At 46.1% G+C, this 26,492-nt stretch overlaps 1 protein-coding gene across 4 annotated transcripts in view; it reads left to right on the plus strand.

Annotated features, from left to right (window-relative positions):
* The window catches only part of kirrel3a (kirre like nephrin family adhesion molecule 3a), a 289,865-nt gene that overhangs the window by 232,638 nt on the left and 30,735 nt on the right, over positions 1-26,492 (plus strand). For all 4 annotated transcript variants that reach the window (XM_055941855.1, XM_055941857.1, XM_055941856.1 and 1 more), the window contains exons 11-12: positions 14,548-14,746; positions 22,972-23,079. In XM_055941855.1, coding sequence (XP_055797830.1) covers positions 14,548-14,746; positions 22,972-23,079 — 307 coding nt within the window. The remainder of the gene's footprint in view (positions 1-14,547; positions 14,747-22,971; positions 23,080-26,492) is intronic.

A 26,492-nucleotide genomic window follows, 5' to 3' on the forward strand; every position in this document is an offset into this window, starting at 1 on the left:
GATAGTCTACCTTTAGATGTACACAATGACTTATTGGCGTCCTTACCATTAACAGTATATATTACTGTCTTACCTTGTAGACTGTATAGGGTAAGGAAATGATTATGGAGTTTTGTAATTTGGGTGAAATATCCCTTTAAAGCAGTGCAAACCAAATGAATGAGCTTGACCTAAAGAAATAAGAAAGTAGGTCATGTGAGGACATCCCTAAGGACCTCTAACGTAGAATAATCAATGGCAAAGAATACCCTAATGAATATCCTATCCTAAGGTAAACAAGATGGCGTAGTCCATAGAGAAAGATCTCATAGACGTGTAGGCTAGTAACAAAATACATTAAGGGAAGTGAAGGCAAATCAATTGAAAATTAGAAGTAATTATCCTCATTTAGATAAAAGAGTATCAAGCTTTCCTGAAACAGACTAATATTTCCCTCATAGTGGAAATGGAGGGATTCATCCCATTCCTGAACTATACTAATCAGCAGAGGTGGGACCAAGTCACTATTATTCGATACACAAGCAAGTCTTAAGTCACAAGGTCCGAGTCTAGAATTGAGTCCCAGAGTAGAACGGGTCGAGTCTTGAGTCAAGTCCAAGTCGTGCATTCTAAGACAAGTCATGTCGAGTCAAGTTTTTGAAGTCAAGTTTCAAATCAAGTAAAAAAAATCTATACATGTTCAACCTCAAATCTGTATCTATTTATTGAGGCTACCAGGCAGCCCTTTTTCAGCCCTCAACACATTTTGAGTATGTAATTGTAAAATATGGACTTGTAGCAGTCGTAAGGGCATGAAATCAGCAAAAGGCAAGGCAGGTTGACGTGCTCAGTGTAGATTTATTTACAGGTCACCTCTCCAGCTGCCTTATAGGCCACCTCTCGGTATCATACAAAATATACAAGTAGATTGACCAAATATACAGTGGCAATAGCCCAAAAGAAATAGCCTCTGTATCAAGCTTAACCTGTCCTATCTGAATGGACACAGGTAGAGGGCAAGACTGCACAGCATCCACTTGAGAAACCAAATCAAATCTGTCTAAAAGGAGCTCAGACAGTTACATATAAGCACTTGGCCCAAGACCATACAATTACCCAATTGTCAATTACAACCAATAACATGGTTTTACAATGTAAAAGGCCATTTCCACCTCCATTGGTACATTCGTCTTAATCGGACTTAATGATTATTTATGATATTTCATCACGATTCATAAATGGAACAATAATTGTATCTTATTCACTGTAGACTGCTGACTCCAAAGCATGGCGTGCAGGCCAAGTAGCCTATTTCTATGCACACTGAGGCGCTCTTATTATGCACAACCAGAATGACAGAGACATAAGGACACAGACACACGGAACTCCAGAACCCTGGAAATATTAACAAAGGAAACCATACATTGAAGTAAATATACAAAACTTCTACCTCATGAGTCTTGCGAACGTTCATAATAAACATCGGGCCCACTCAGAGGGTAAGAAATGGTAAATTAAAATGTATATCAAACATGAAACAGAAATGTCTTAAAGTATTGGAATAAATGGTACGGGGATGGAATGATGAAATGCTAGCAATTATTGTAGGATTAGATGGAATATAGATTTACCACATATGCATTTAAAATATATATATACAGTATATATTTGACCTTTATTTAACTAGGCAAGTCAGTTAAGAACAAATTCTTATTTTCAATGACGGCCTAGGAACAGTGGGTTAACTGCCTTGTTCAGGGCAGAGCAACAGATTTTTACCTTGTCAGCTCGGGGATTCGATCTTGCAACCTTACAGTTACTAGTCCAATGCTCTAACCACTAGAATACCTGTGAAAGAAACAGCAGACATTTCAACAACAGAACAAAGCGCTCTCCACTGGAGTTTGGAGTGCGCAAGTGAAGAGACACGCATCTTCGTCACAGTAATAATTCATTTCACAAACAAATTCCAAATGCAATCGTCATAAGTAAATTATTCATTTCAAGCCATTTTAGCATGCCAAAATACCAATAGGGCAATGCTAGTAAGTGTTGCATGATGCCCCATTGCTGGTGAGCTTGCAAAGTAAACAGTTAATATTCTTGATCACCAACACATTTTTGGAGCTGCATGTATTATGCCAATCCTGTCAGGACCCGGTGTGAGAAAGTCACTAATAAATCGGCAGAACCCAGAAGATGAGGCAGACACAGCAGTACTAGAGACGGTGGTTTAATCAAAGGAAAGATCTTCCGGCAAAAATATAAATCCACAACGTCCAAAACAAAAGCCAAGAGACAAAAATAGATATCTTCCAAAATACAAAGAAAATCCACAAATTGGTAAGAACAGCAAGGGAAAAAACAAACCTCAAAAGACTAATCCAAAATAAACAAGAACAATACCAGAGAACCTCTGGAAACTCCAACAAGAGAAAAAGTTAACAGCAGGGCTGGGGCTGGGTGCTAATGTACAAACACTGAGCAAAGAACTGAGGAACACACAGGGTTTAAATACTAACAAGGGAACGACATACAGGTGCAAACAATAATTAGAGCAAGGAAAAAACAAAAGGTTCAAAAAAGGTGCAATGGGGACATCTAGTGACCAAAAACCAGAACAGTCCTGGCCAAAACCTGACAGAATCCCCCTCCTAGGAACGGCTCCTGATGTTCCTACCAGCCTTCTCAGGGTGGAGGGCCCTGAACTGACGAATGAGGTCAGGGTCCAGTATGTCCTTGGCAGGAACCCAGGAGCGCTCCTCAGGACCGTAGCCTTCCCAGTCCACCAGATACTGCCAGGACCGCTGCACCCGGCGGGAATCCAGTATCCGGTGGACGGTATAAGCCGACTGGCCTCCGATGACACGGGGCGGAGGGGGAGGTCTGCCTGCCGGGATAAGGGGAGAAAAAACAACACGTTTAAATAAAGAAATGTGAAATGTTGGATTGATCTTAAGGGATCTGGGTAAGTGCAGGCGAAAAGTAACGGGATTGACTCTCCTGGCAATCTTAAAGGGACCGATGAATCTCTGGGACAGCTTGCGAGACTCCACCCGTAGCGGTAAGTTTTTTGTTGAGAGCCATACTCTCTGGCCGGGGTATAGGGTAGGACCGGGACGGCGACGTCTGTTGGCTTGTCGCTGGTACTGCTGTGAGGAACGCAGAAGATTAAGACGGGCCTTCTTCCACGTAAGCCGACAGCGTCTGATGAACCTCGAGGCTGAAGGCACTCTGACTTCTGCCTCCTGGTCCGGGAACAATAGAGGAGCATAGCCAAACTGACACTCGTGCGGGGACATACCAGTGGAGGAGGAGCACAAGGTGTTGTGCGCGTACTCGGCCCAAACAATGAAGGATGACCATGTGGACGGGTTGTTGGAAACCATACATCTGAGGGTGGTTTCCAGCTCCTGATTCATCCTCTCGGTTTGGCCATTGGACTCCGGATGGTACCCTGAAGATAAACTGATCGTGGCCCCTATGAGTTGGCAGAATACCTTCCAAAACCTTGAGGCGAACTGGGGACCTCTGTCGGAAACCATATCTTGCGGAATGCCAAAGACTCGGAACACATGGTTAATCACCAACTCAGCTGTTTCCTTGGCAGAAGGTAATTTGGTCAAGGGAACAAACCTGGCCGCCTTAGAAAACCTGTCGATGATGACTAGGATAGTAGTATTACCATGGGACGGAGGAAGGCCAGTAATAAAGTCCAACGAGATATGGGACCAGGGTCGGTGGGGAATAGATAAAGGGTGAAGGAGTCCTTGAGGGCGGAGGTGAGAAGATTTGCCCTGGCAGCACACGGGACAGGCCTTGACGAAAGTGGCAACGTCTTCTTTTATGGTGGGCCACCAGAACTTACGCTGAATGAACTCCAAGGTGCGACCTACGCCCGGGTGACAGGTGAGGCGAGAGGAGTGCCCCCACAGAAGGACTTGGGATCTTGCTGCCTTGGGAACAAACAACCGATTGGCAGGACATCCCTTAGGACCCGGTTCGATGGCTTGAGCTTGTCTCACGGTATCCTCAACTTGCCACGAGATTGGAGCCAAGATCTTAGCGGCAGGAAGAACAGTCATGTCAGTATCTTCTCGAATGGCAGGAGAGTAGACTCGTGACAAGGCGTCCGGTTTGAGATTCTTCGACCCGGGTCTATAGGTGAGGATAAACTGGAATCGGCTGAAGAAAAGAGACCATCGAGCTTGTCTGGAATTCAACCGCTTCGCCTGCTGGATATACTCCAGATTTTTGTGGTCCGTAAGCACTTGAAATGGTTGAGAAGCCCCCTCGAGCCAGTGTCTCCATTCCTTCAATGCCATCTTAACCGCTAGGAGTTCACGATCCCCCACATCGTAATTCCTCTCGGCCGGGGTAAGCCGGTGAGAGAAGAAGGCGCAAGGATGAAGCCTCTTGTCTTCACCCCTCTGAGACAGGACAGCTCCAATACCAACCTCTGATGCGTCTACCTCCACCACAAAAGGTTCATCCGCCGTCGGTAGTGTCAGGATGGGAGCAGAGAGGATGCGCTGCTTGAGTCCTTGGAAGGCCGTCTCAGCTTCTCTTCCCCACAGAAACCTTGTGTTGCCACCCTTGGTTACAGCTGAGAGAGGGGCTGCCACCGAGCTGAAGTTCTTGATGAACTTGCGGTAAAAGTTAGTGAAGCCCAGGAAACGCTGAACTTCCTTAACGGACTTGGGGGTGGGCCAATCCGCTACCGCCCCTACCTTCTTGGGGTCCATCTGGACTCGACCGGTTCCACTACAAATCCCAGGAATTGTACTCGAGAGGAATGGTATTCACACTTCTCCGGCTTAACGTACAAATGGCTGTCTAGGAGGCGTTTGAGCACTTGTCTGACATGCTTAGTGTGTTCTTGAAGGGAGCTCGAAAAGATGAGGATGTCATCCAAGTAAACAAACACGAAAATGTTAAGCATATCCCTAAGCACATCGTTTATGAGCGCTTGGAACACAGCCGGGGCGTTGGTCAGGCCGAAGGGCATCACCAAGTATTCGTAGTGACCAGTAGGCGTGTTGAAAGCGGTCTTCCACTCGTCACCGGGTTTGATCCGCACAAGATGGTATGCGTTCCGCAGGTCAAGCTTAGTGAAGACCACTGCTTCCTGGAGCAGCTCAAAGGCTGTGGCCATAAGGGGTAGCGGGTAGCGGTTACGGACGGTTATGGCATTAAGTCCACGGTAGTCGATGCAAGGACGTAATCCACCGTCTTTTTTGGCCACAAAGAAAAACCCTGCTCCTGCCGGCGAGGTGGATGGACGCATGAGGCCTGCTGCCAGAGCGTCCTTGATGTAGGTATCCATAGCAGCTCGTTCGGGAGGAGATAGGGAAAAGATCCGACCCCTGGGGGGGCAGGTGCCCGGAAACAGGTCGATGGGGCAATCGTAAGGTCTATGGGGTGGTAGTTTGGTGGCCCTCTGTTTGCTAAATACCGGTTTGAGGTCATGGTAACACTCGGGAACTCGGGACAGGTCGATGGATTCTAGAGACTCGGAAGGAGAACTCGGGGAACTTGGGAAGATACAAGTGGCTTGGCACGTAGGACCCCACTGCTTGATAGTGCCCACAGACCAGTCGATGTGAGGGTTATGGCTGTGAAGCCAGGGGTATCCAAGGACGAGAGGGAACTCGGAACACGAGGTCAGATGAAAGTTCATCACTTCCTGGTGTTGGGAAACTGAAAGTCGCAAGGGGGTAGTGACACGAGTGACAAGTCCAGATCCCAAAGAGCTTCCGTCCAACGTAGTAACCCTTATGGGATCCCTTAGAGGTTCAGAGGGAACGCCATTCTCCTTCGCCCAGACACCATCTATGAAGTTACCTGCGGCTCCAGAGTCTACCAAGGCTTGAAGGGGAAGCTCGTGGTTGTCCCAGGAAAGGGTAACTGGAATGAGCAAGCGGGAGTTGGATGGATGGGAGGAGGTTATGTTTCCCGTTACAGTCCTCCCAGGCCTGCACGGGAGAGTGCGTTTTCCCTGGAGCCCGGGACACGTGGAGAGGAAATGGCCCGGTTTGCCGCAATATAGACAGCATCGCTCCCTCATCCGGCGGTCTCTCTCAGCCTGGGAGATGCGTCCAACCTGCATGGGTTCCGGTGGAGTCAGCGAGGATAAAGGTGGAGACTCGGAGCTGGAACCGATAGGAGCTAGGGTGAGAGATCTACGGTTGAGCTCTCTCTCTCTCAGACGCTGGTATATGCGTGAAGCCAACTTGATCAGGGACTCGAGGTTGTCCGGTGGTTCCCGAGTGGCCAGTTCATCTTGGATGGTGTCGGAAAGACCCTTCAAAAAGCACACTGTGAGCGCCTCGTCGTTCCAGCCACTCGCTGCTGCCACCGTGCGGAACTGGATGGCATAGTCCGTCACGCTGCGCCGACCTTGGCGGAGAGTTAGGAGCTGTTTGGCTGAGTCAGGACCGCTGGTGGGATCTTGAAACACTCGCTTGAATTCTTCAGCAAAGGTAGAGTAGCTGGCACAGCAGGGACTTTGGGCATCCCACACAGCAGTAGCCCAGGCTAGGGCTTTTTCCGACAGCAGGGTGATGATATATGCTATCTTGGACCGGTCGGTGGGAAACGACGAGGGTTGCAGCTCGAAGGAGATAGAACATTGGGTGAAAAACCCCTTACAAACACTCGGATCACCTGAGAACCGTTGGGGAGGTGGCAGACGAGGTTCAGCCAGGGGGTTAACTGCCATGGGCACTTGAATCTGATGAACTGGAGCAGAAGCGGTTGCAGGGGAAAGTTGATCAGAAATCTGCTTTATGGAAGTCATCATCTCCGACAGAAGTTGAGAATGTCCAGCCAGTAAGACCTCTTGCTGAACCAGAGCAGCTTCGTGACGTTGGACAGTCCCCTCGTGGTGGGACAGCATGGGAAAAATATCCTGGGTACTGGCTGCCTCTGGGTTCATTATAATGGCTCAGTGTTTCTGTCAGGACCCGGTGTGAGAAAGTCACTAATAAATCGGCAGAACCCAGAAGATGAGGCAGACACAGCAGTACTAGAGACGGTGGTTTAATCAAAGGAAAGATCTTCCGGCAAAAATATAAATCCACAACGTCCAAAACAAAAGCCAAGAGACAAAAATAGATATCTTCCAAAATACAAAGAAAATCCACAAATTGGTAAGAACAGCAAGGGAAAAAACAAACCTCAAAAGACTAATCCAAAATAAACAAGAACAATACCAGAGAACCTCTGGAAACTCCAACAAGAGAAAAAGTTAACAGCAGGGCTGGGGCTGGGTGCTAATGTACAAACACTGAGCAAAGAACTGAGGAACACACAGGGTTTAAATACTAACAAGGGAATGACATACAGGTGCAAACAATAATTAGAGCAAGGAAAAAACAAAAGGTTCAAAAAAGGTGCAATGGGGACATCTAGTGACCAAAAACCAGAACAGTCCTGGCCAAAACCTGACAAATCCTCTATGCCTACAATTTGATGTTTGTGCTGTACCCGATCCCATAGGGGAGACCGGGGATGGTTGTAACACAGGATAGTTGTATCACTTGCAACTCTTCCAATAAGAAGTGAGGTAGAATCATGTGATTCGCTGTGCACATGCTCAGTTTAATCCTAAACCCTCATGTGAAAAAGCAAGTCCATGTGATAAACTCTGCAGATTCTATTGATGGAAATCTGATTTTGAGGTAAGAAAGTAATTGTTTTGACCAAATGTGTTTTTGTGATGCCATCAACTGCATTGTAGTTCCATTCATCAAACTTATATCAGGTTTATAACCAGTCTGTGTAGAGATATTTGATGCAAGTTAGCAATGCTAAAGTTTTAACATTTACCTGAAATGGACCTAGCTAATTAATGGCTGCAAGGTTCAGGGTTAGTTGTAACAATTTGTTAGAAAATGTTACAACTAACCCAAGTAAAATTGAATGTTTTCTTTAACTTTCAGCATGCCTAGATCATGGAAAAGAAACACAGACAGGAGAGTACGCACTTTGAAAAGAGCGTCAAATGATGTAGAAGAGCAGGGGAAGTCCATTAGATCTGTTGCAAAGTATGACATATGTCATGTGACGCTGTACAGATTCTGAAAAGAGAGAAAGTAGCTACTGGAGAAGGGGTCTTGAGAGCTTCCTCATGTAGGCTACTTTAGTGGAAACAAGAAACAAGTTGTCAGAGTATTTTTTGAGGGCAGCTGATTTATATTATGGATTGTCTCCCCGTGAGGTAAGCACTTGATAGGAATTAGTGAGGAGTAAGGGCAAAGTTAGCAGTTAATGTTGGTGGCAATTAATGTCAAGGGAGGGAGTACCAATGTAAATGATTAATGTAAAGTATTAAATGGGGGAGTATTGCATATGTTTTATTCAATTGTTACAGGTCAGGAAATGTGCCTACCAACTCGCTGTACAATATGGTTACAAGCATTCTCAGTCATGGGATGAGACCTCTATGACGGGAGCAGACTGGTTCTCGTCTTACGTAAAGCGGTACCCTACTTTCTCCATTAGGAGTGCTGTTGCAGGCCACAAGTTTCAACAGAACAAATGTGGCAAAGTTTTTTGGCAAACTGGGAGAGGTGATAAATAAGTACAGCTTTGATGGCAATGCTATATGGAATGTTGACGAGACAGGAATAATCACAGTATAGAATCACAGTATCACCTGATAGAGTGGTCGTGAAACGTGGCACCAAACAGGTTGGCGCAATCACCTCAGCAGAAAGGGTACGCTAGTGTCAATGACATGTGCTATAAATGCAATAGGAAACTCCCCCCAACTTTTGAAAATGGATCCGGATGGATGCAGGAGAATGACTTCCTCCTTTTCCTTGAACACTGCGCTAAACCTACCGGGCCAGCCTAGAAAAAAGGTGGTCCTTCTCCTTGCCAACCCCAGCTTACCGGTCTACCATTGATTTCTATAGGCACTCAAATCAAATCAAATTTTATTGGTCACATACACGTGATTAGCAGATGTTATTGCGGGTGTAGCGAAATGTTTGTGCTTCTAGCTCTGACAGTGCAGTAATATCTAACAAGTCATATCTAACAAATTACACAACATATGAATTAAGACTATATACATATGGATGAGCGATTACGGAGTGGAACGAATTAAGATACAGTAGAATAGTATAGAAAACAGTTTATACACATGAGTTGAGTAATGCCAGATATGTCAAAATTAAGTGACTAAGATACCGTAGAATAGTATAGAATACAGTATATAAATATGAGTAATGCCAGATATGTAAACATTAAGTGACTAAGATATCGTAGAATAGTATAGAATAGAGTATATACATATGAGATGAGTATTGCCAGATAAGTAAACAATATTAAAGTGACTAGTGTTCCATTCCTTAAAGTCACAAGTTATTCCTAGTCTATGCCTAAAGGCAGCAGCCTCTAATGTGCTAGTGATGGCTGTTCAACAGTCTGATGGCCTTGAGATAGAAGCTGTTTTTCAGTCACTCGGTCCCAGCTTTGATGCACCTGTACTGACCTCGCCTTCTGGATGATAACGAGGCGAACAGACAGAGGCTCGGGTGGTTGATGTCCTTGATGATCTTTTTGGCCTTCCTGTGACATCGAGTGCTATAGGTGTCCTGGAGGGAGGGTAGTTTGCCCCTGGTAATGCATTGGGCAGACCGCACCACCCTCTGGAGAGCCTTGCGGTTGCGGGCGGTGCAGTTGCCGTACCAGGCGGTCATACAGCCCGACAGGATGCTTTCAATTGTGCATTTTAGGTGACAAGCCACATTTCTTTAGCCTCCTCAGGTTGAAGAGGCTCTGTTGCACCTTCCTCACCACATTGTATGTGTGGGTGGTCCAATTCGGTTTGTCAGTGATGTGTACACCAAGGAACTTGAAGCTTTCCACCTTCACCACTGCTGTCCCGTCGATGTGGATGTAGGTGTCCACCCTCTGCTGTTTCCTGAAGTCTACGATCATCTCCTTTGTTTTGTTGACGTTGAGTGAGAGGTGGTTTTCCAGGCACCACACTCTCAGTGCCCTCACCTCCTCCCTGTAGGCTGTCTCGTCATCATTGGTAATCAAGCCTACTACTATTGTGTTGTCTGCAAACTTGATGATTGAGTTGGAGGAAGGCTTGGCCACTCAGTCATGGTGAACAGGGAGTACAGGAGGGGGCTGAGCATGCACCCTTGTGGGGCACCAATGTTGAGGATCAGCGGAGTGGAGAGGATGTTTCCTACCTTCACCACCTGAGAGGTGGCCCGTCAGAAAGTCCAAGACCCAGTTGCACAGGGCAGGGTTCAAACCCAGGGCCTGGAGGTTAATGATGAGCTTGGAGGGTGCTATGATGTTGAATGCTGAGCTATAGTCAATAAACAGCATTCTTACATAGGTATTCCTCTTGTCCAGATGGGATAGGGCAGTATGCAGAGTGATGGAGATTGCATCGTCTATGGATCCATTGGAGCGGTAAGCAAATGAAAGTGGGTCTAGGTTGGCAGGTAAGGGTGAGGTGATATGATCCTTGACAAGTCTCTCAAAGCACTTCATGATGACAGAGGTGAGTGCTACGAGGGCGATAGTCATTCAATGCCTTCTTGGGTACAGGAACATTGGTGGCCATCTTGAAGCATGTGGGGACAGCAGACTGGGATAGGGAGATATTGAATATGGCCGTAAACACACCAGCCAGCTGGTCTGCACATGCTCTGAGGATGTGGCTAGGGATGCCGTCTGGGCCGGCAGCCTTGCGAGGGTTAACTCATTTAAATGTTTTACTCACGTCGGCCACGGAGAAGGAGAGCCCACAGTCCATGTTAGCGGGCCGCGTCAGTGGCACTGTGTTATCCTCAAAGTGTGCAAAGAATGTGTTTAGCCTGTCCGGAAGCAAGACGTCGGTCTCGGCGACGTGGCTGGTTTTCCTTTTGTAGTCCGTGATTGTCTGTAGTCCCTGCCACATACGTCTCATGTCTGAGCCATTGAACTGCGACTCCACTTTATCTCTATTCTGACATTTACATTGTTTGATTGCCTTGCGGAGTGAATAACTATGCTGTTTATATTCTGCCATATTACCAGGCTTTTCCATGGTGAAATGCAGTGGTTCGCGCTTTCAGTTTCGCAGTTTCTGGATAGGGTAGGTTTTAATAGTCACAGTGGGTACAGTGGGTACTACATCTCCCATACACTTATGAACTCAGTCACCGTGTCCATGTATATGTCTAGATTATTTTGCAAGCTACCCGGAACATATCCCAGTCCACGTGATCAAAACAATCCTGAAACGTGGATTCCGATTGTTCAGACCAGCGTTGAATAGTACAAAGCACGTGCAGTTCCTGTTTGAGTTTCTGCCTATAGGACGGGAGGTGCAAGATGGAGTCGTGGTCAGATTTGGCGAAAGGAGGGTGAGGGAGAGCCTTGTAAGCATTCTGGAAGTTTGAAAAGCAATGGACGAGAGTCTTAGTTGCACGGGTAGGACAGTAAATATGTTGATAGAACTTTGGCAGCCTAGTCCTCAGATTTGCTTTGTTAAAATCCCTTGCTACAATAAATGCAGCCTCAGGATATGTGGTTTCCAGTTTGCATAAAGTCAAGTGAAGTTCTTTGAGGGCCGTCAACGTTTCGGCTTGAGGTGGGATGTAAATGGCCATGGCGATGACGGAGGAGAATTCTCTTGGGAGATAATATGGTCGGCATTTAATTGTGAGGTATTCTAGGTCGGGTGAACAAAATGGCTTGAGTTCCTGTTTGTTCCTAGAATTACACCATGAGTTGTTAATCATGAAACACACCCCTCCGCCCTTCCGCTTCCTGGAGAGATATTTATTCCTGTCTGCGCTATGTACTGAGAATCCTGCTGGCTTTACGACTCCGACAGAGTATCCCGAAAGAGCCATGTTCCTTGAAACAAAGTATGTTACAGGCCCCAATGTCTCTCTGGTAAGAAATCCTTGCTCTAAGCTCAATCAACTTTGTTATCCAAAGACTGAACATTAGTGAGTAATATACTCGGAAGCGGTGGGTGGTGTGCATGCCTCCTAAGTCGAACCAGCAGGCCGCCTCAAGTGCCTCTCCTCCGTCTGCGATGTTTTGGGTTGGCCTCTGGAATAAGTTCAGTTGCTCTGGGGAGAGTGAACAAAGGAACTGTCCCAGGAAAGTTGTATTCCTGGTCGTAATGCTGGTAGTTCTGGTGAATTACCGCCACTCTAATATCCAATAGTTATTCCCGGCTGTATGTAATGACACAAAATATTTCTTGAGCTAATAATGTTAAAAATAGTACATCAAATAACGAAATACTGCAAAGTTGTCTAAGAGCTAGTCGCGGCGATGCTGCCATCTCCGTCGGTGCAATCTTAGTTCTGGCATAGTCTTGCTTTATTTCCCTCCACACTGTTCACACAAGCTCCAGTCCCTGGACAGGAGTGTGTACGGGGCATTGAAGAAAATGGTGACCTCTGCCAGGGATGCCTGGATCGGATGAACCCCGGAAAGACCATGACTATATATGACATTCCAGGCCTTTGTCAAAACAGCACTTCCAGGTGCCACAACACCCACCAATGTACAGGCTGTGTTCAGGTGCACCGGCATTTGGTCATACAAAGCTGATATATTTCAGAAATGTGACTTTGCACCCTCACTTGCCACTGATCTTTGTGCTCCAGCTGACACACTGACCTTGCCAGCTGCCTCCCAGGTCACCTCTCTAGCTGCTTTCCAGGCCACCTCTCCAGCTGCCTTCCAGGCCCCCTCTCCAACCACCTTCCAGGCCACCTCTCCAGTCACTTCACAGGGCACCTCCCCACATGTCTCAGGCTGTGGCTGGGAAATACCTGATTACTCTTCTGATATCAACCCAGTTGATGTACGCCCTTCCAAAAAGCAGGGCCTAGTAAAATTCCAAGGAGGAGGAGGAGAAAAACAAAGATTTTGGAGAATACACCCATCAAGCAGGCACTGGAGGCGGGGCATAAAAAGTCAAGCACTCAGAACGCTTAAAAAATTGCCCTGCATAAAAAAACTGCTGTAAAGAAGCAAGTCAAGACAAACCACATTGAACAACAACAAAAACTGTCCTGCCTAAGAAAAAAGCCAAAACAAAGCATATTGAAGCAGAAGATTCAGATTCCTCCAACGAGGAAAACTTCTGCATTGTGTGCATGGAGCACTTTAAGAATTGCAAGTCCAAGGAGGTCTGGGATGAGTGCTGGGACTGCAAATTATGGGCCCACCAAGCCTGTACCCCAAGACAACCATAACACTGCCACAGCTGTGACTCTGAATAAGTCCAACATTCACACACAGAGACACACAGAGACACACAGAGACACACAGAGACACACAGAGATACACACACACACACACACACACACACAACAAACGTTCAGGTGTTTAGTTTAGCATAGTTGTTGAGAAAGGCCATTTAGTAAAGTGTAAAATAACAAACATTTTATTATTTATATTGATTATTATTTCTGTATATTGATGAGTATTTCTGCCAAACAAAATGTTAAACATGGCAATGTTGCTCTCATGGTCTCAAAAAAGGAGTTCAATAATTAGTTGCATGTCGTGATTTATGCACTTTGTCATTCTGTTACAATTCACCCCAAGCACTGTTACAACTAACCCAGTCCATGGGGTAAATTGTAACACTTTACTACTTGTATTTAAGACAACACCATGCATTTGCAGTTTTATTTACATATATAATAACCAAACCAATTTGTAAAGGACAGATGTAGGTTGTTTGTATCAAGTTTTGAATATACTTCCATAAACGATCTCTGCGAAACTGAGGAAAAGGTGAAAAGTGCTACACCCATCCCCGGTCTCTCCTAGCTGTACAGCAAATCAGTAATATGTTCGGTAGCTCACACGGCCTGTGTTGTTTGACCGTTTGGTTGTCCAATCAGAGAGTGTGCATTTTACTAGACAATCTGTTGCAGGGCGTTGCTGCGGCTACCGTCTCTGGCTGCATGGAGAGAAGGCTAATCCGCGGAGTGACAACGTTACAAAACCTGGCCAGGTTATTTCAAGTCATCAGTCTCAAGTTAATGTTGAGTCCCGGGTCTTGAGGCTCCAAGTCGAATTCAAGTCTCTATGTGGCTCTCTCCAGCACACGGAGGGCTTACAGATGTCACCCTGTCAAACTAGCAGAGGCTTAGTGGCCCAAATTGAAGTAATCAGATGAGTGATTGATATGATCCTTGTTGTGTTCCTAATGGCACCCTATTCCCTATGCAGTACACTACTTTAGACCAATTCCTATGGTCAAAATTAGAGCACTATATAGGAAATAGGGTCCCATTTAGGACATAACACCTGACTTTGTATGCAGATAGTACATTGACAGGCATTTAACCAACCCAAAGGCGGATTATGCCCTTTATCTTTAATGCCCCAATAGGTCGTGTTGGCAGGTTGGTTGGTTTCTGTCAGGTGTGTGTGTGTGTGTGTGTGTGTGTGTGTGTGTGTGTGTGTGTGTGTGTGTGTGTGTGTGTTTCGAGCATATGTGGCCGTGTTAATGTGTGCTTGTGTCCTCTTCTATACTGTAACGTATAATTCTCATTGCTTTGTCTGCCACAGGCCTGGTCGTGGAAGGAGACAGTCTTGGAGTCGGGGACGTCTGGCCGATACACGGTGGAGACAGTAAGCTCTGAGGAGGGGGTCATCTCCACCCTCACCATGAGTAACATCGTCCCTGCTGACTTTCAAACCATCTATAACTGCACCGCCTGGAACAGCTTTGGGTCCGACACAGAGATAATTCGACTGAAGGAACAAGGTACACCAACTCCCTTTGTACCTGTAGTGGCCTCATGTGTGGAATGTTATACATTTTTTTCATAATTTCATAGTTAAAGTATTTTTACAGTTTATGCCCTGTCTAAGCCGGGGCTTTGGTACTGGGGACCTTCAGAAAACTATTGTGAGGTCTGTGGGTCTCCTAAAGCAAAACAACTAAAATGTACGTATTCGTGAGAGTCCACCTGTAAGGGCTGTCTCTCTCCTCATCCTCGGACGAGGAGAGGAGAGAAGGATCATCAGACCAAAATGCAGCATTCGGGAAATAAGCCATCTTTTTATTATTAACGACGATGGCAACACGAAACAAAACACTTTCAAATATACAAAACAAGAAAACGACGTTGACGAAACCTGAACATAAACTTACATAACTAAACGTAAACTCACGGACAGGAAACAGACGACATCAAAATAAACGAACAGCCAAACAGTCCCGTATGGTACATACATTCGACGACACAGGAGACAATCACCCACAAACAAACAGTGAGAACACCCTACCTAAATATGACTCTTAATTAGAGGAGAACGCAAAACACCTGCCTCTAATTAAGAGCCATACCAGGCAACCAAAACCAACATAGAAACAGATAACATAGACTGCCCACCCAAGACACATGCCCTGACCTAAACACATACAAAAAACAACATAAAACAGGTCAGGACCGTTACAGAACCCCCCCCTCAAGGTGCGAACGCCGGGAGCACCAGCACAAAGTCCAGGGGAGGGTCTGGGTGGGCAGTTGACCACGGTGGTGGCTCCGGCTCTGGACGCTGTCCCCACACCACCATAGTCACTCCCCGCTTCTGTCTTCCCCTCCCAATGACCACCCTAAAACTAACATCCCCTAAATGAATGGCCAGCACCGGGAGAAGGGGCAGCACCGGGACAAGGGGCAGCACCGGGACAAGGGGCAGCACCGGGACAAGGGGCAGCACCGGGACAAGGGGCAGCGCACCGGGACAAGGGGCAGCACCGGGACAAGGGGCAGCACCGGGACAAGGGGCAGCACCGGGATAAGGGGCAGCACCGGGACAAGGGGCAACACCGGGACAAGGGGCAGGTCCCGGCTGATATACTCAGGCAGATCCTGACTGAACGGCTCTCGACGCTCATGGCTGGCTGACGGCTCTAAACGCTCATAGCAGGCTGACGGCTCTAAACGCTCATGGCAGGCTGACGGCTCTCGACGCTCATGGCAGGCTGACGGCTCTCGACGCTCATGGCAGGCTGACGGCTCTCGACGCTCATGGCAGGCTGACGGCTCTCGACGCTCATGGCAGGCTGACGGCTCTCGACGCTCATGGCGGGCTGACGGCTCTCGACGCTCATGGCGGGCTGACGGCTCTGGCTGCTCATGGCTCGCTGGCGGCTCTGGCAGATCCTGTCTGGTTGGCGGCTCTGGCAGATCCTGTCTGGTTGGCGGCTCTGGCAGATCCTGTCTGGTTGGCGGCTCTGGCAGATCCTGTCTGGATGGCGGCTCTGGCAGATCCTGTCTGGCGGGCGGCTCTAGCGGCTCCTGTCTGGCGGGCGGCTCTAGCGGCTCCTGTCTGGCGGACGGCTCTGTAGGCTCATGGCAGACGGGCGGCTTTGCAGGCTCATGGCAGACGGGCGGCTTTGCAGGCTCATGGCAGACGGATGGCTCAGACGGCGCTGGGGAGACGGATGGCTCAGATGGCGCTGGGGAGACGGATGGCTCAGATGGCGCTGGGGAGACGGATGGCTCAGATGGCGCTGGGGAGACGGATGGCTCTGGCCGGATACGGCGCACTGTAGACCTGGTGCGTGGTGCCGGAACTGGAGGCACCGGGCTAAGGATAAGCACCTTCCTACTAGTGCGGGGAGCAGGGACAGGGCACACTGTACTCTCAAAGCCCACTCTATACCTGATGCGAGGTACCGGCACTGGTGACACCGGGCTGAGGACAAGCACATCAGGATTAGTAGGGGGAGAAGATACAGTGTGTACAGGGCTCTGGAGACGCACAGGAGGCTTTGTGCGTGGTGCCGGAACTGGAGGCACCAAACTGGATACACGCACTACAGAGAGAGTGCGTGGAGGAGGAACTGGGCTCAGGAGACGCACTGGTAGCCTAGTGCGTAGTATAGGCACTGTAGGTACTAGGCTGGGGCGGGGAGGTGGCGCCGGAAATACCGGACCGTGGAGGCGTACTGGCAGTCTTGAGCATTGATCCTGCCCAACCCTACCTGGTTGAATGCTCCCGGTCACCCGACCAGTGCGGGGAGGTGGAATAACCCGCACCGGCCTATGTAGGCGAACCGGGGAAACCATGCGTAAGGCAGGTGCCATGTATGCCGGCTCGAGGAGACGCACTGGAGACCAGACGCGTTGAGCCGGCCTCATGACACCTGGCTCAATACCCCATCTAGCCCTGCCAGTGCGGGGAGGTGGAATAACCCGCACTGGGCTATGCACTCGTACAGGAGACACCGTGCGCTCTACTGCGTAACACGACGCCTGCCCGTACTCCCGCTCTCCACGGTAAGCCTGGGAAGTGGGCGCAGGTCTCCTACCTGCCCTTGGCCCACTACCTCTTAGCCCCCCCCCCCAAGAAATTTTTGGGTGTTACTTACGGGCTTTTTGGGCTTCCGTGCCAGACGCGTTCCCTCATAACTCCGGTTCCTCTCTCCGGTAGCCTCTACTCTCCTCAGTGCCTCCAGCTCAGCTTTCGGACGGCGATATTCTCCCGGCTGTGCCCATGGACCTCTCCCGTCCAATATTTCGTCCCAAGTCCAGGAGTCCTTGTTGCCCTGTCGAGCTTTCCCTTGCCGCTTGGTCCTAATTTGGTGGGTGATTCTGTAAGGGCTGTCTCTCTCCTCATCCTCGGACGAGGAGAGGAGAGAAGGATCATCAGACCAAAATGCAGCATTCGGGAAATAAGCCATCTTTTTATTATTAACGACGATGGCAACACGAAACAAAACACTTTCAAATATACAAAACAAGAAAACGACGTTGACGAAACCTGAACATAAACTTACATAACTAAACGTAAACTCACGGACAGGAAACAGACGACATCAAAATAAACGAACAGCCAAACAGTCCCGTATGGTACATACATTCGACGACACAGGAGACAATCACCCACAAACAAACAGTGAGAACACCCTACCTAAATATGACTCTTAATTAGAGGAGAACGCAAAACACCTGCCTCTAATTAAGAGCCATACCAGGCAACCAAAACCAACATAGAAACAGATAACATAGACTGCCCACCCAAAACACATGCCCTGACCTAAACACATACAAAAAACAACATAAAACAGGTCAGGACCGTTACACCACCTTTCCACAGAGGGGTCATATTAGTGTGTAGCCCAAACTGTTCGGATGCTACAGACAGAAATTGGCAGATCGGCTGTATCAACTTCAGACAAGTCCCAAGAAGCTTGTGGGGGTCGTAGAACAAAACGGAGAACAGTTCGTGAGAGTCTCATCTTTCTATAATAGTTTGCAGGCCAAACCGTTCGGACGGTACAGATCATTTTGTGAGAAGACAGATTTTTGGGATGTCTCATGGTCTGCCAAATAGCGCTCTAGCTCTGTCACCTTTCACCGCAGATGCGAATGTGCGAGATCGGCAGAAGCTGTGGATTGAGATGCATCCAATGCAAAAGAGATATCTCTACATTAAACTGACAGAATTTTATGGAGATTTTATGTTAATGATAATACAATCTAGCACACAACCATGCAATCTCCATATACACAAATTGGCAGTAGAATGGCTCGTATTGAAGAGCTCAGTGACTTTCAACATGGCACCGTCATAGGATGCCACCTTCCAACAAGTTAGTTCATCAAATTTCTGCCCTGCTCTAGCTGCCCCGATCAACCGTAAGTGCTGTTATTGTGAAGTGGATACGTCTAGGAGCAGCAATGGCTCAGTCGCGAAGTGGTAGGCCACACAAGCTCTCAGAATGGAACCACCGAGCCCTGAAAAGCGCAAAAAGTAAAAATCGTCTGTCCTCAGTTGCAATATTCACTATCAAGAACTGTTCGTTAAGACCTTCATGAAATGGGTTTTCGTGGCAAAGCAGCCGCATACAAGCCTAAGATCACCATGCGCAATGCCAATCGTCGGGTGGAGTGGTGTAAAGCTCGCTGCCATTGAACTCTGGAGCAGTGGAAACGAGTTTTCTGGCTTCACCATCTGGCAGTCCGACAGACGAATCTGGGTTTGGCGGATGCCAGGAGAACGCTACCTGCCCCAATGCATAGTGCCAACTGTAAAGTTTGGTGGAGGAGGAATAATGGTCTGTTTTTTTCATGGTTCCTGCTAGGTCACTTAGTGCCAGTGAAGAGAAATCTTAACCTGTCTAGGATCAGCGTGGCGCTAGCGGCACCCCCCCCCCCCCCCCCCCCCACTGAAAAACCAGTGCCGCGAAATTCAAAAAAAATATTTTTTTAAAATATTTAACTTTCACACATTAAAGTCCAATACAGCTAATGAAAGACACAGATCTTGTGAATCCAGTCAACATTTCCGATTTTTAAAATGTTTTACAGGGAAGACACAATATGTAAAGATGTACATCTATTACCTAAAAACACATTAGCATAATCCACCATCTTTTATTTGTCCACCAACACCAGTAGCCATCACCAATTCGGCTAAACTAAGATATTTATAGCCCCTAACCAACAAAAAAACTCATTAGATGACAGTCTGATAACATATTTATGGTATGGGATAGGTTTTGTTAGAAAAAAGTGCATATTTCAGGTAGATGGCATAGTTTACAATTGCACCCACCATCACAAATGGACTAGAATAATTACAATGAGCAACGTGTTTACCTAACTACTAATCATCAAACATTTCGTAAAAATACACAGCATACACGAATCGAAAGACACAGATCCTGTGAATACAGACAATATTTCAGATTTTCTAAGTGTCTTACAGCGAAAACACAATAAATCGTTATATTAGCTTAGCACATAGCAATTAGCAGCCCAGCATTGATTCTAGCCAAAGTGAGCGATAAAAGTCAACATCGCCAAAAGATATTAATTTTTTCACTAACCTTCTCAGAATTCTTCCGATGACACTCCTGTAACATCACATTACAACATGCATATACAGTTTGATCGAAAATGTTTATATTTAGCCACCAAAATCATGGTTAGACAATGTGAAATGTAACTCAGCTGGTCAGAATTTGTCCTTGCGCCACTTAGACAGTGATCTACTCTTATACATAAATACTCATAAACGTGACTAAAAAATATAGGGTGGACAGGGATTGATAGACAATTTAATTCTTAATACAATTGCGTTATTACATTTTTTAATTTATCCTTACTTTTCAATACAGTTTGCGCCAAGCGAAGCTACGTCAAAAAACATGGCGTCCTAAGCCACTAAAATGTTTCGACAGAAACACGATTTATCATAATAAAAATGTCCTACCTTGAGCTGTTCTTCCATCAGTATCTTGGGCAAAGGATCCTTTCTTGGGAGAAATCGTCTTTTGGTGGAAAGCTGTCCTCTTGCCATGTGGAAATGTCAACTACGTTCGGGATGAACTGAAAAGCGTGCCCAACTTTTCACATCGTTGCAAAAATAAATGTCCCAAAATCGCACTAAACGGATATAAATTGCTATAAAACGCTTTAAATTAACTACTTTATGATGTTTGTAACTCCTATAACGAGTGAAAAGATGACCGGAGAAATATAACAGGCTAAACTAACGCTTGGAACAGGAGAGGGTCGGTGTCTTCCACGCGCGTTACGCAGCAAGAAAAGACTTGCTAGCTAAAGGTTTTTTTCATTTGTAGGGCCTGTGAACGAGCAATCGAGCCCGTTGGAATCGTCATCACGTAAAGGCATCCAGGGGAAGACGTAAGAAGTGTCCGTATAGTCATAGCAACGACAGTGCCCTTTTAACTGACTTCAGAAAAGTGGCCAACATTTCTCAAATCTGACTCCATGTCAGGGAAATTGCTGTAGAATGGGCTCTGTTCCACTTAGAGACAAAATTTCAACTCCTATAGAAACTATAGACTGTTTTCTATCCAATAATAATAATAATATGCATATTGTACGATCAAGGATTTTGTGGGAAGCCGTTTAAAAAATTAGCCACATTAGCATAAATAGTCTAAACAGCGCCCCCATCCCCAACAGGTTAACGCTACAGCATACAGTAACATCCTAGACAATTTTTGTCAAGTTTGGGGTTGGCCCTTTCCTGTTTCAGCATGACAATGCCCCTGTGCACAAAGCGAGGTCCATACAGAATTTTTTTTTTTTTGCGTGTGGAAAAACTTGACTGGCCTACACAGAGTCCTGACCTCAACCCCATCGAACACTTTTGGGATTAATTGGAACGGCGACTGCGAGCCAGGCCTAATTGCCCAATATCAGTGCCCAACCTCACTAATGCTCTTGTGGCTGAATGGAAGCAAGTCCCTGCAGCAATGTTCAACTTCTAATGGAAAGCCTTCCCAGAAGAGTGGAGGCTGTTATAGCAGCAACGGCGGGGGCTAAATCCATATTAATACTCATGAATTTGGAATGTGATGTTTGACAACCACCTGTCCACATACTTTTGGCCATGTAGTGTACATGATCCCAGGCACTGGACATTTTTGTTACTGAAAAACTGTGGGCATATTGTACTATGTGGTAAAAATGTTTAAACAACTGTTGTGGTAGTGTTAAAGATGTTTTATGTCATAACTTTTTTATGTTCTCAGAATGTTTATGCAGTGAAGAGCTGTGTTAGTTATACAACAAGTGTGGTCTGTGTGTGTACATGTAGGTGGGTAGGTGTGAGAGAGAATGTGTATGAGACAGAGATTTGGGGTCTGAGAGAAAGTGGGCATATTAAAGTAATAGAAAGAGAGTTGTAGAGTGTTTGTGGAAGTGGAAGTGCAACTATGCCTGGGAGAGATTAAGGATATTGCCGTGATTACTTCATGCATGAGGGCAATGCCTCCGTGATAAGTCTTTTACTTGGGTAAATGTCAACAATTTCAATCTGTGAAATCCTGTAATGGTATTTAGATGTATTCAGAACTCCAATTTGTAATCTAATTTACAACGCCTCAATTGGTTACAGCTTAACATATGATTTCTTTGAAATATGTATTTGACCTGAGATAATTTTTTTCATTCATTTCCTTCTTTTATCTATTAGGTTTCTCCCTTCCAAAGCTCCAAACTATCTGTTTTCAAAGGGATCGTCGAAATGCCAATTCTGTAACAATGAATTTAAATGAAAGATCTTACTAAAGTCAACCCTGCTCTTGAATTAATTAACTAGATATTGACTAGCCACAGGGTTATACACTCATCTTTGAGACAGCTCAGTTTAAAAAATCAACCCCTACAGCCTACCACCCTGCATACCACTGCTGGCTTGCTTCTGAAGCTAAGCAGGGTTGGTCCTGGTCAGTCCCTGGATGGGAGACCAGATGCTGCTGGAAGTGGTTTTGGAGGGCCAGTAGGAGGCACTCTTTCCTCTGGTCTAAAAAATATCCCAATGCCCCAGGGCAGTGATTGGGGACACTGTCCTGTATAGGGTGCCGTCTTTCGGATGGGTTTTAAACAGGTGTCCTGACTCTCTGAGGTCATTAAAGATCCCATGGCACTTATCGTAAGAGTAGGGGTATTAACCCCGGTGTCCTGGCTAAATTCCCAATCTGGCCCTCAAACCATCATGGTCACCTAATAATCCCCAGTTTACAATTGGCTCATTCTTCCCCCTCCTCTCCCCTGTAACTATTCCCCAGGTCGTTGCTGCAAATGAGAACGTGTTCTCAGTCAACTTACCTGGTAAAATAACGGTTAAATAAAATAAAATAATAAAATGAACCTATTCACAACATTCAGGACACCAATTGTTACAAAGCTGTAAACCTCTCAGCCATTTGAAGTAAATGTAAATAATGGGTGTCAAGATTGTCAGTGCTGTAAATGGTACTGTAAAAGGTTTTCACTATTTGCCATTCACCAGTCGTGTTCACCTTTGCATTAGCAAGGACACAGTTCAACATACAGTAAGCGTTAGCCTTGGTGTATATCACATGATGTAGGCCTACCCGAGTCCAACTGCATGACGAAACCACCTCTGTACGGTGCCTATATCAGGACAGCCTCAGTCTTATCAGAACTCCTAATATGGCCAATGGCCAATGTCTTTTTTTCCATGTCTTCTCAGAGTCCCTCCGATTGGCTGTCATCATAGGAGTGGCTGTGGGAGCGTTCCTCGCCCTCATTGTCCTCATGGGCACATTGGGTGCCTTCTGCTGTGCCCGCTTCCAGAGGAGTAAGTGCATTTTAAAACCTATCCTTTCTGGTACAGCCAAAGCGTTCAATTGACACAATCAAATGGTGTTGTTTTTTCATGTACAATCTGTGCAGATCAAAATGCTCTGTAGTGCTTAGAATGATTTGCATTGGAATGTTAAGCGTAATGGTTTTAGGATATCAACTCATCACTGTTATAACATATGTCAAATCCTTTGAGAGGACACATTTTATGGGACAACAATCTAAACCTGAAACTATGGTACTTGTATATTCATTCCTCTCTTTAAATCATATATACTATGTGTTGCCCAACATGCCCATTTTAGGACCGAAAAAAGCTGAGAGTTATCTGCAGCTAGACTCTAACATAATTAATTTTTGCTTGACACTGTCTATCACCCAATTGTATAAATGTCCCATTAGATGGGAGCTAGTGCCTTAAAGGAGAATTTGATTTTTTTACAACCAAATCTCAATTTTTTGTGTCAATGGCAAGTTATAGAAGGGTCCAGTCACCATTTTGTGATTTCACGTTTCTGAGAAACTTACCCCAAACAGCAAATCACTTCCTCATCCACATTGTGTAGTATTGCGGCCGGAAAAAACATGGCTCCTAAAACACCCAAATACGTAATTTAAGAGAGCTCTCATTATAGTGATGCAGGTCTTTAGATGTTGTACACATGAAATTGTGTCATTCCAAACTTTATCCGCAGCGTTATATTCCATTTTGTAGCAGCTCGGGCTATACCTCTCTGTCCAATCTATAAATAACTGCTAAAATAAAGAAAACACTTGAGTACATAAAGGATATAAAGTACATTGAAAGCATGCGGTTCTTCCACACATGAAGTTCCAGACACTATGCCAAAGACGCATTGAAGCTGTTCTGGCGGCTCGTGGTGGCACAACGCCCTATTAAGGCGCTTTTCTTCTTTATTTTGGCACTTGCATGTAGCATCAGGCTACACAGAGAATGGAACAGCTGGATAGGGGAAACGGCTCGAGTCGTGCAAAAGGGAATATAACATTGCGGATAAAGTTTGTAATGACACAATTTCATGTGTAGAACATTGAAAGTCCTGCCTCACTATACTGAGAGCTTAGCCATTTCTAAAATAATGTATTTGGGTGTTTTTGGAGCATTTGTTCGTGTTTTTTCAGGGCCCCCATACTACACAACAAGGATGAGAAGGTGATTTTCTGTTTGGTGTACAGTACTGTAAAAAAAAGAAAGAAAAGTGAAATCACAAAAAAGGTGTGTGTACCCTTCTATAACATGCTATTTACATCACAAATGGAGATGTGGTTGTAAAAAGGCAAACTTCTCCTTTAAAGCAATATCCTTATCTGATCACAGTGGAGTGCCGTGAAGGCTCCTCAGAGGAGGAAGGGGAGGATCATACTCCTCAGTGATTTTCAGAAAAAGTTGTAAAATGTAAAACATTTAAAAAGTTATCTTTTTTAGATACAACTATACTAAATATAATCACGTCACCAAATATTTGATTGAAACATTCTACTTTGCAACGAAGGTCTACAGTAGCCTCAACATCACTGTGTAGGGTAGCACCATGGTGTAGCCGGAGGACAGCTAGCTTCCATCCTCCTCTGGGTACACTGACTTCAATACAAAACCTAGATTGCTCATGGTTCTCACCCCCTACCATAGACTTACACGTTAATTATGACAACTTCAGGAGGACGTCCTCCAACCTATCAGAGCTCTTGCATTACGAACTGACATGTTGTCCACCCAATCAAAGGATCTCGTACTGAAAGAATAAAATACAGCTAACTAGCACTGCAGTGCATAAATTGTTGTGAGTAGTTGACTCAAAGAGAGAGAGAGACAATAGGTGAACAGTTTTGAACAAATTAATTTCTTCCAAAATGAAGGAGAACCAAGAAAGAGAGAGAGAGAGATAGAGAGAGATTTCTTCATTTTTTTCACTTTCTGTTTCCCTTACTTAAATAGTAAATGCAGCACGCTAGTTTAGCCTACTCAAACACCCTGCTAAAACAGAGGGATGCTATGTTAGCAAGCTGGCTATGACTATCCAACACAAAACTGGAACTCTTCCAAGTTAGGGTAAGCTTTTGGTTTTACTAATTTATGTCCACCGGGGCCCGCCAGTGTAAGTGCTAAACTGCTTACTGCCTGTACACTGTAATGTTACTGCATGATTGTAGCAGGTTTACTAACGTGTTAGTTCTATTAGCTATGTTGACTATGACGTTACTTTAGCTAATATGGTGACAACAATGTAGGATGTGTGTAGCAGTTATGAAATTGTTTGGCTTGGAAAGGTTTTTCGCTTGGTCACATACAGTGCATTGAAATCCACAAGCGACAAGGGGCAAAGGTGAGAGGAGGAGAGGGCATAGATGTGAGAAGGAATACAACGTGCTTGTTATGAAAGTGAACTGTATTTACAGGGGGTATATTCATTCCACCAATTATTTTGAAAAATGTTTCTTAAACAGAACAAAACGGGGATAAACACACCTGAATTTGTCCAATAGAAACTCTCGTTTGCAACTGTTGGACTAATGATTACACCCTATATTAGCTAGATGCAGGCAATAATAATATAATGTCCATGTGTCACTGTCTGTCACCTCAAATGTTTCTCTCGACCTGTGTGCACCTACGCTGTAAACTTTCATTCATAGACTAGGTTGTAGCAACCTTATGATGAGTAGAGGGAACAGTTGAGGATCATTGTCAGAGCGTGACTGGGGGGGTTATCTAGTTTATAGATTTCTATGTTGGTGGTTTGTGTGGTTCCCAATTAGAGGCAGCTGGTAATCGTGAAAATGAAAACCCCAAGATTAGTTTTTTTTTGGGGGGGGGGGGGGCCACATGGAGCTGGCGGTCGAGCAGCGGAGAGTGCCAGAGCCTGTTTGGGAGTCGGAGGAGGAATTTGATGAAAGATTCCGGAGAGAGGTGATAGCGATGAGAATGCTGCCATACAGGCGTGCTGAAGAGCGTGACACCAATCCGGTGCCATCTGCACCGGTTTCACGCAACTGGCCTCCAGTGCGCCTCCCCAGTCTGGTACGTCCTGTGCCCGCTCCCCGCACTCTCCCTGAAGTGCGTGTCACCAGTCCGGTGCAACCTGTACCGGCCCCACGCATCAGGCCTCCAGTGCGCCTACCCAGTCCGGTACGTCCTGTGCCTCCTCCTCGCACTCGCCCTGAAGTGCGTGTCACCAGTCCGGTGCCACCTGTGCCGGATCCACGCATCAGGCCTCCAGTGCGCCTCCCCAGTCCGGTACGTCCTGTGCCCGCTCCCCGCACTCTTCCTGAAGTGCGTATCACCAGTCCGGTGCAACCTGTACCGGCCCCAAGCATCAGGCCTCCAGTGCGCCTCCCCAGTCTGGTACGTCCTGTGCCTCCTCCTCGCACCCACCCTGAAGTGTGTGT

Source organism: Salvelinus fontinalis, chromosome 13 (assembly GCF_029448725.1).
Source record: "Salvelinus fontinalis isolate EN_2023a chromosome 13, ASM2944872v1, whole genome shotgun sequence".
NCBI classification, from domain to species: Eukaryota; Metazoa; Chordata; class Actinopteri; order Salmoniformes; family Salmonidae; genus Salvelinus; species Salvelinus fontinalis.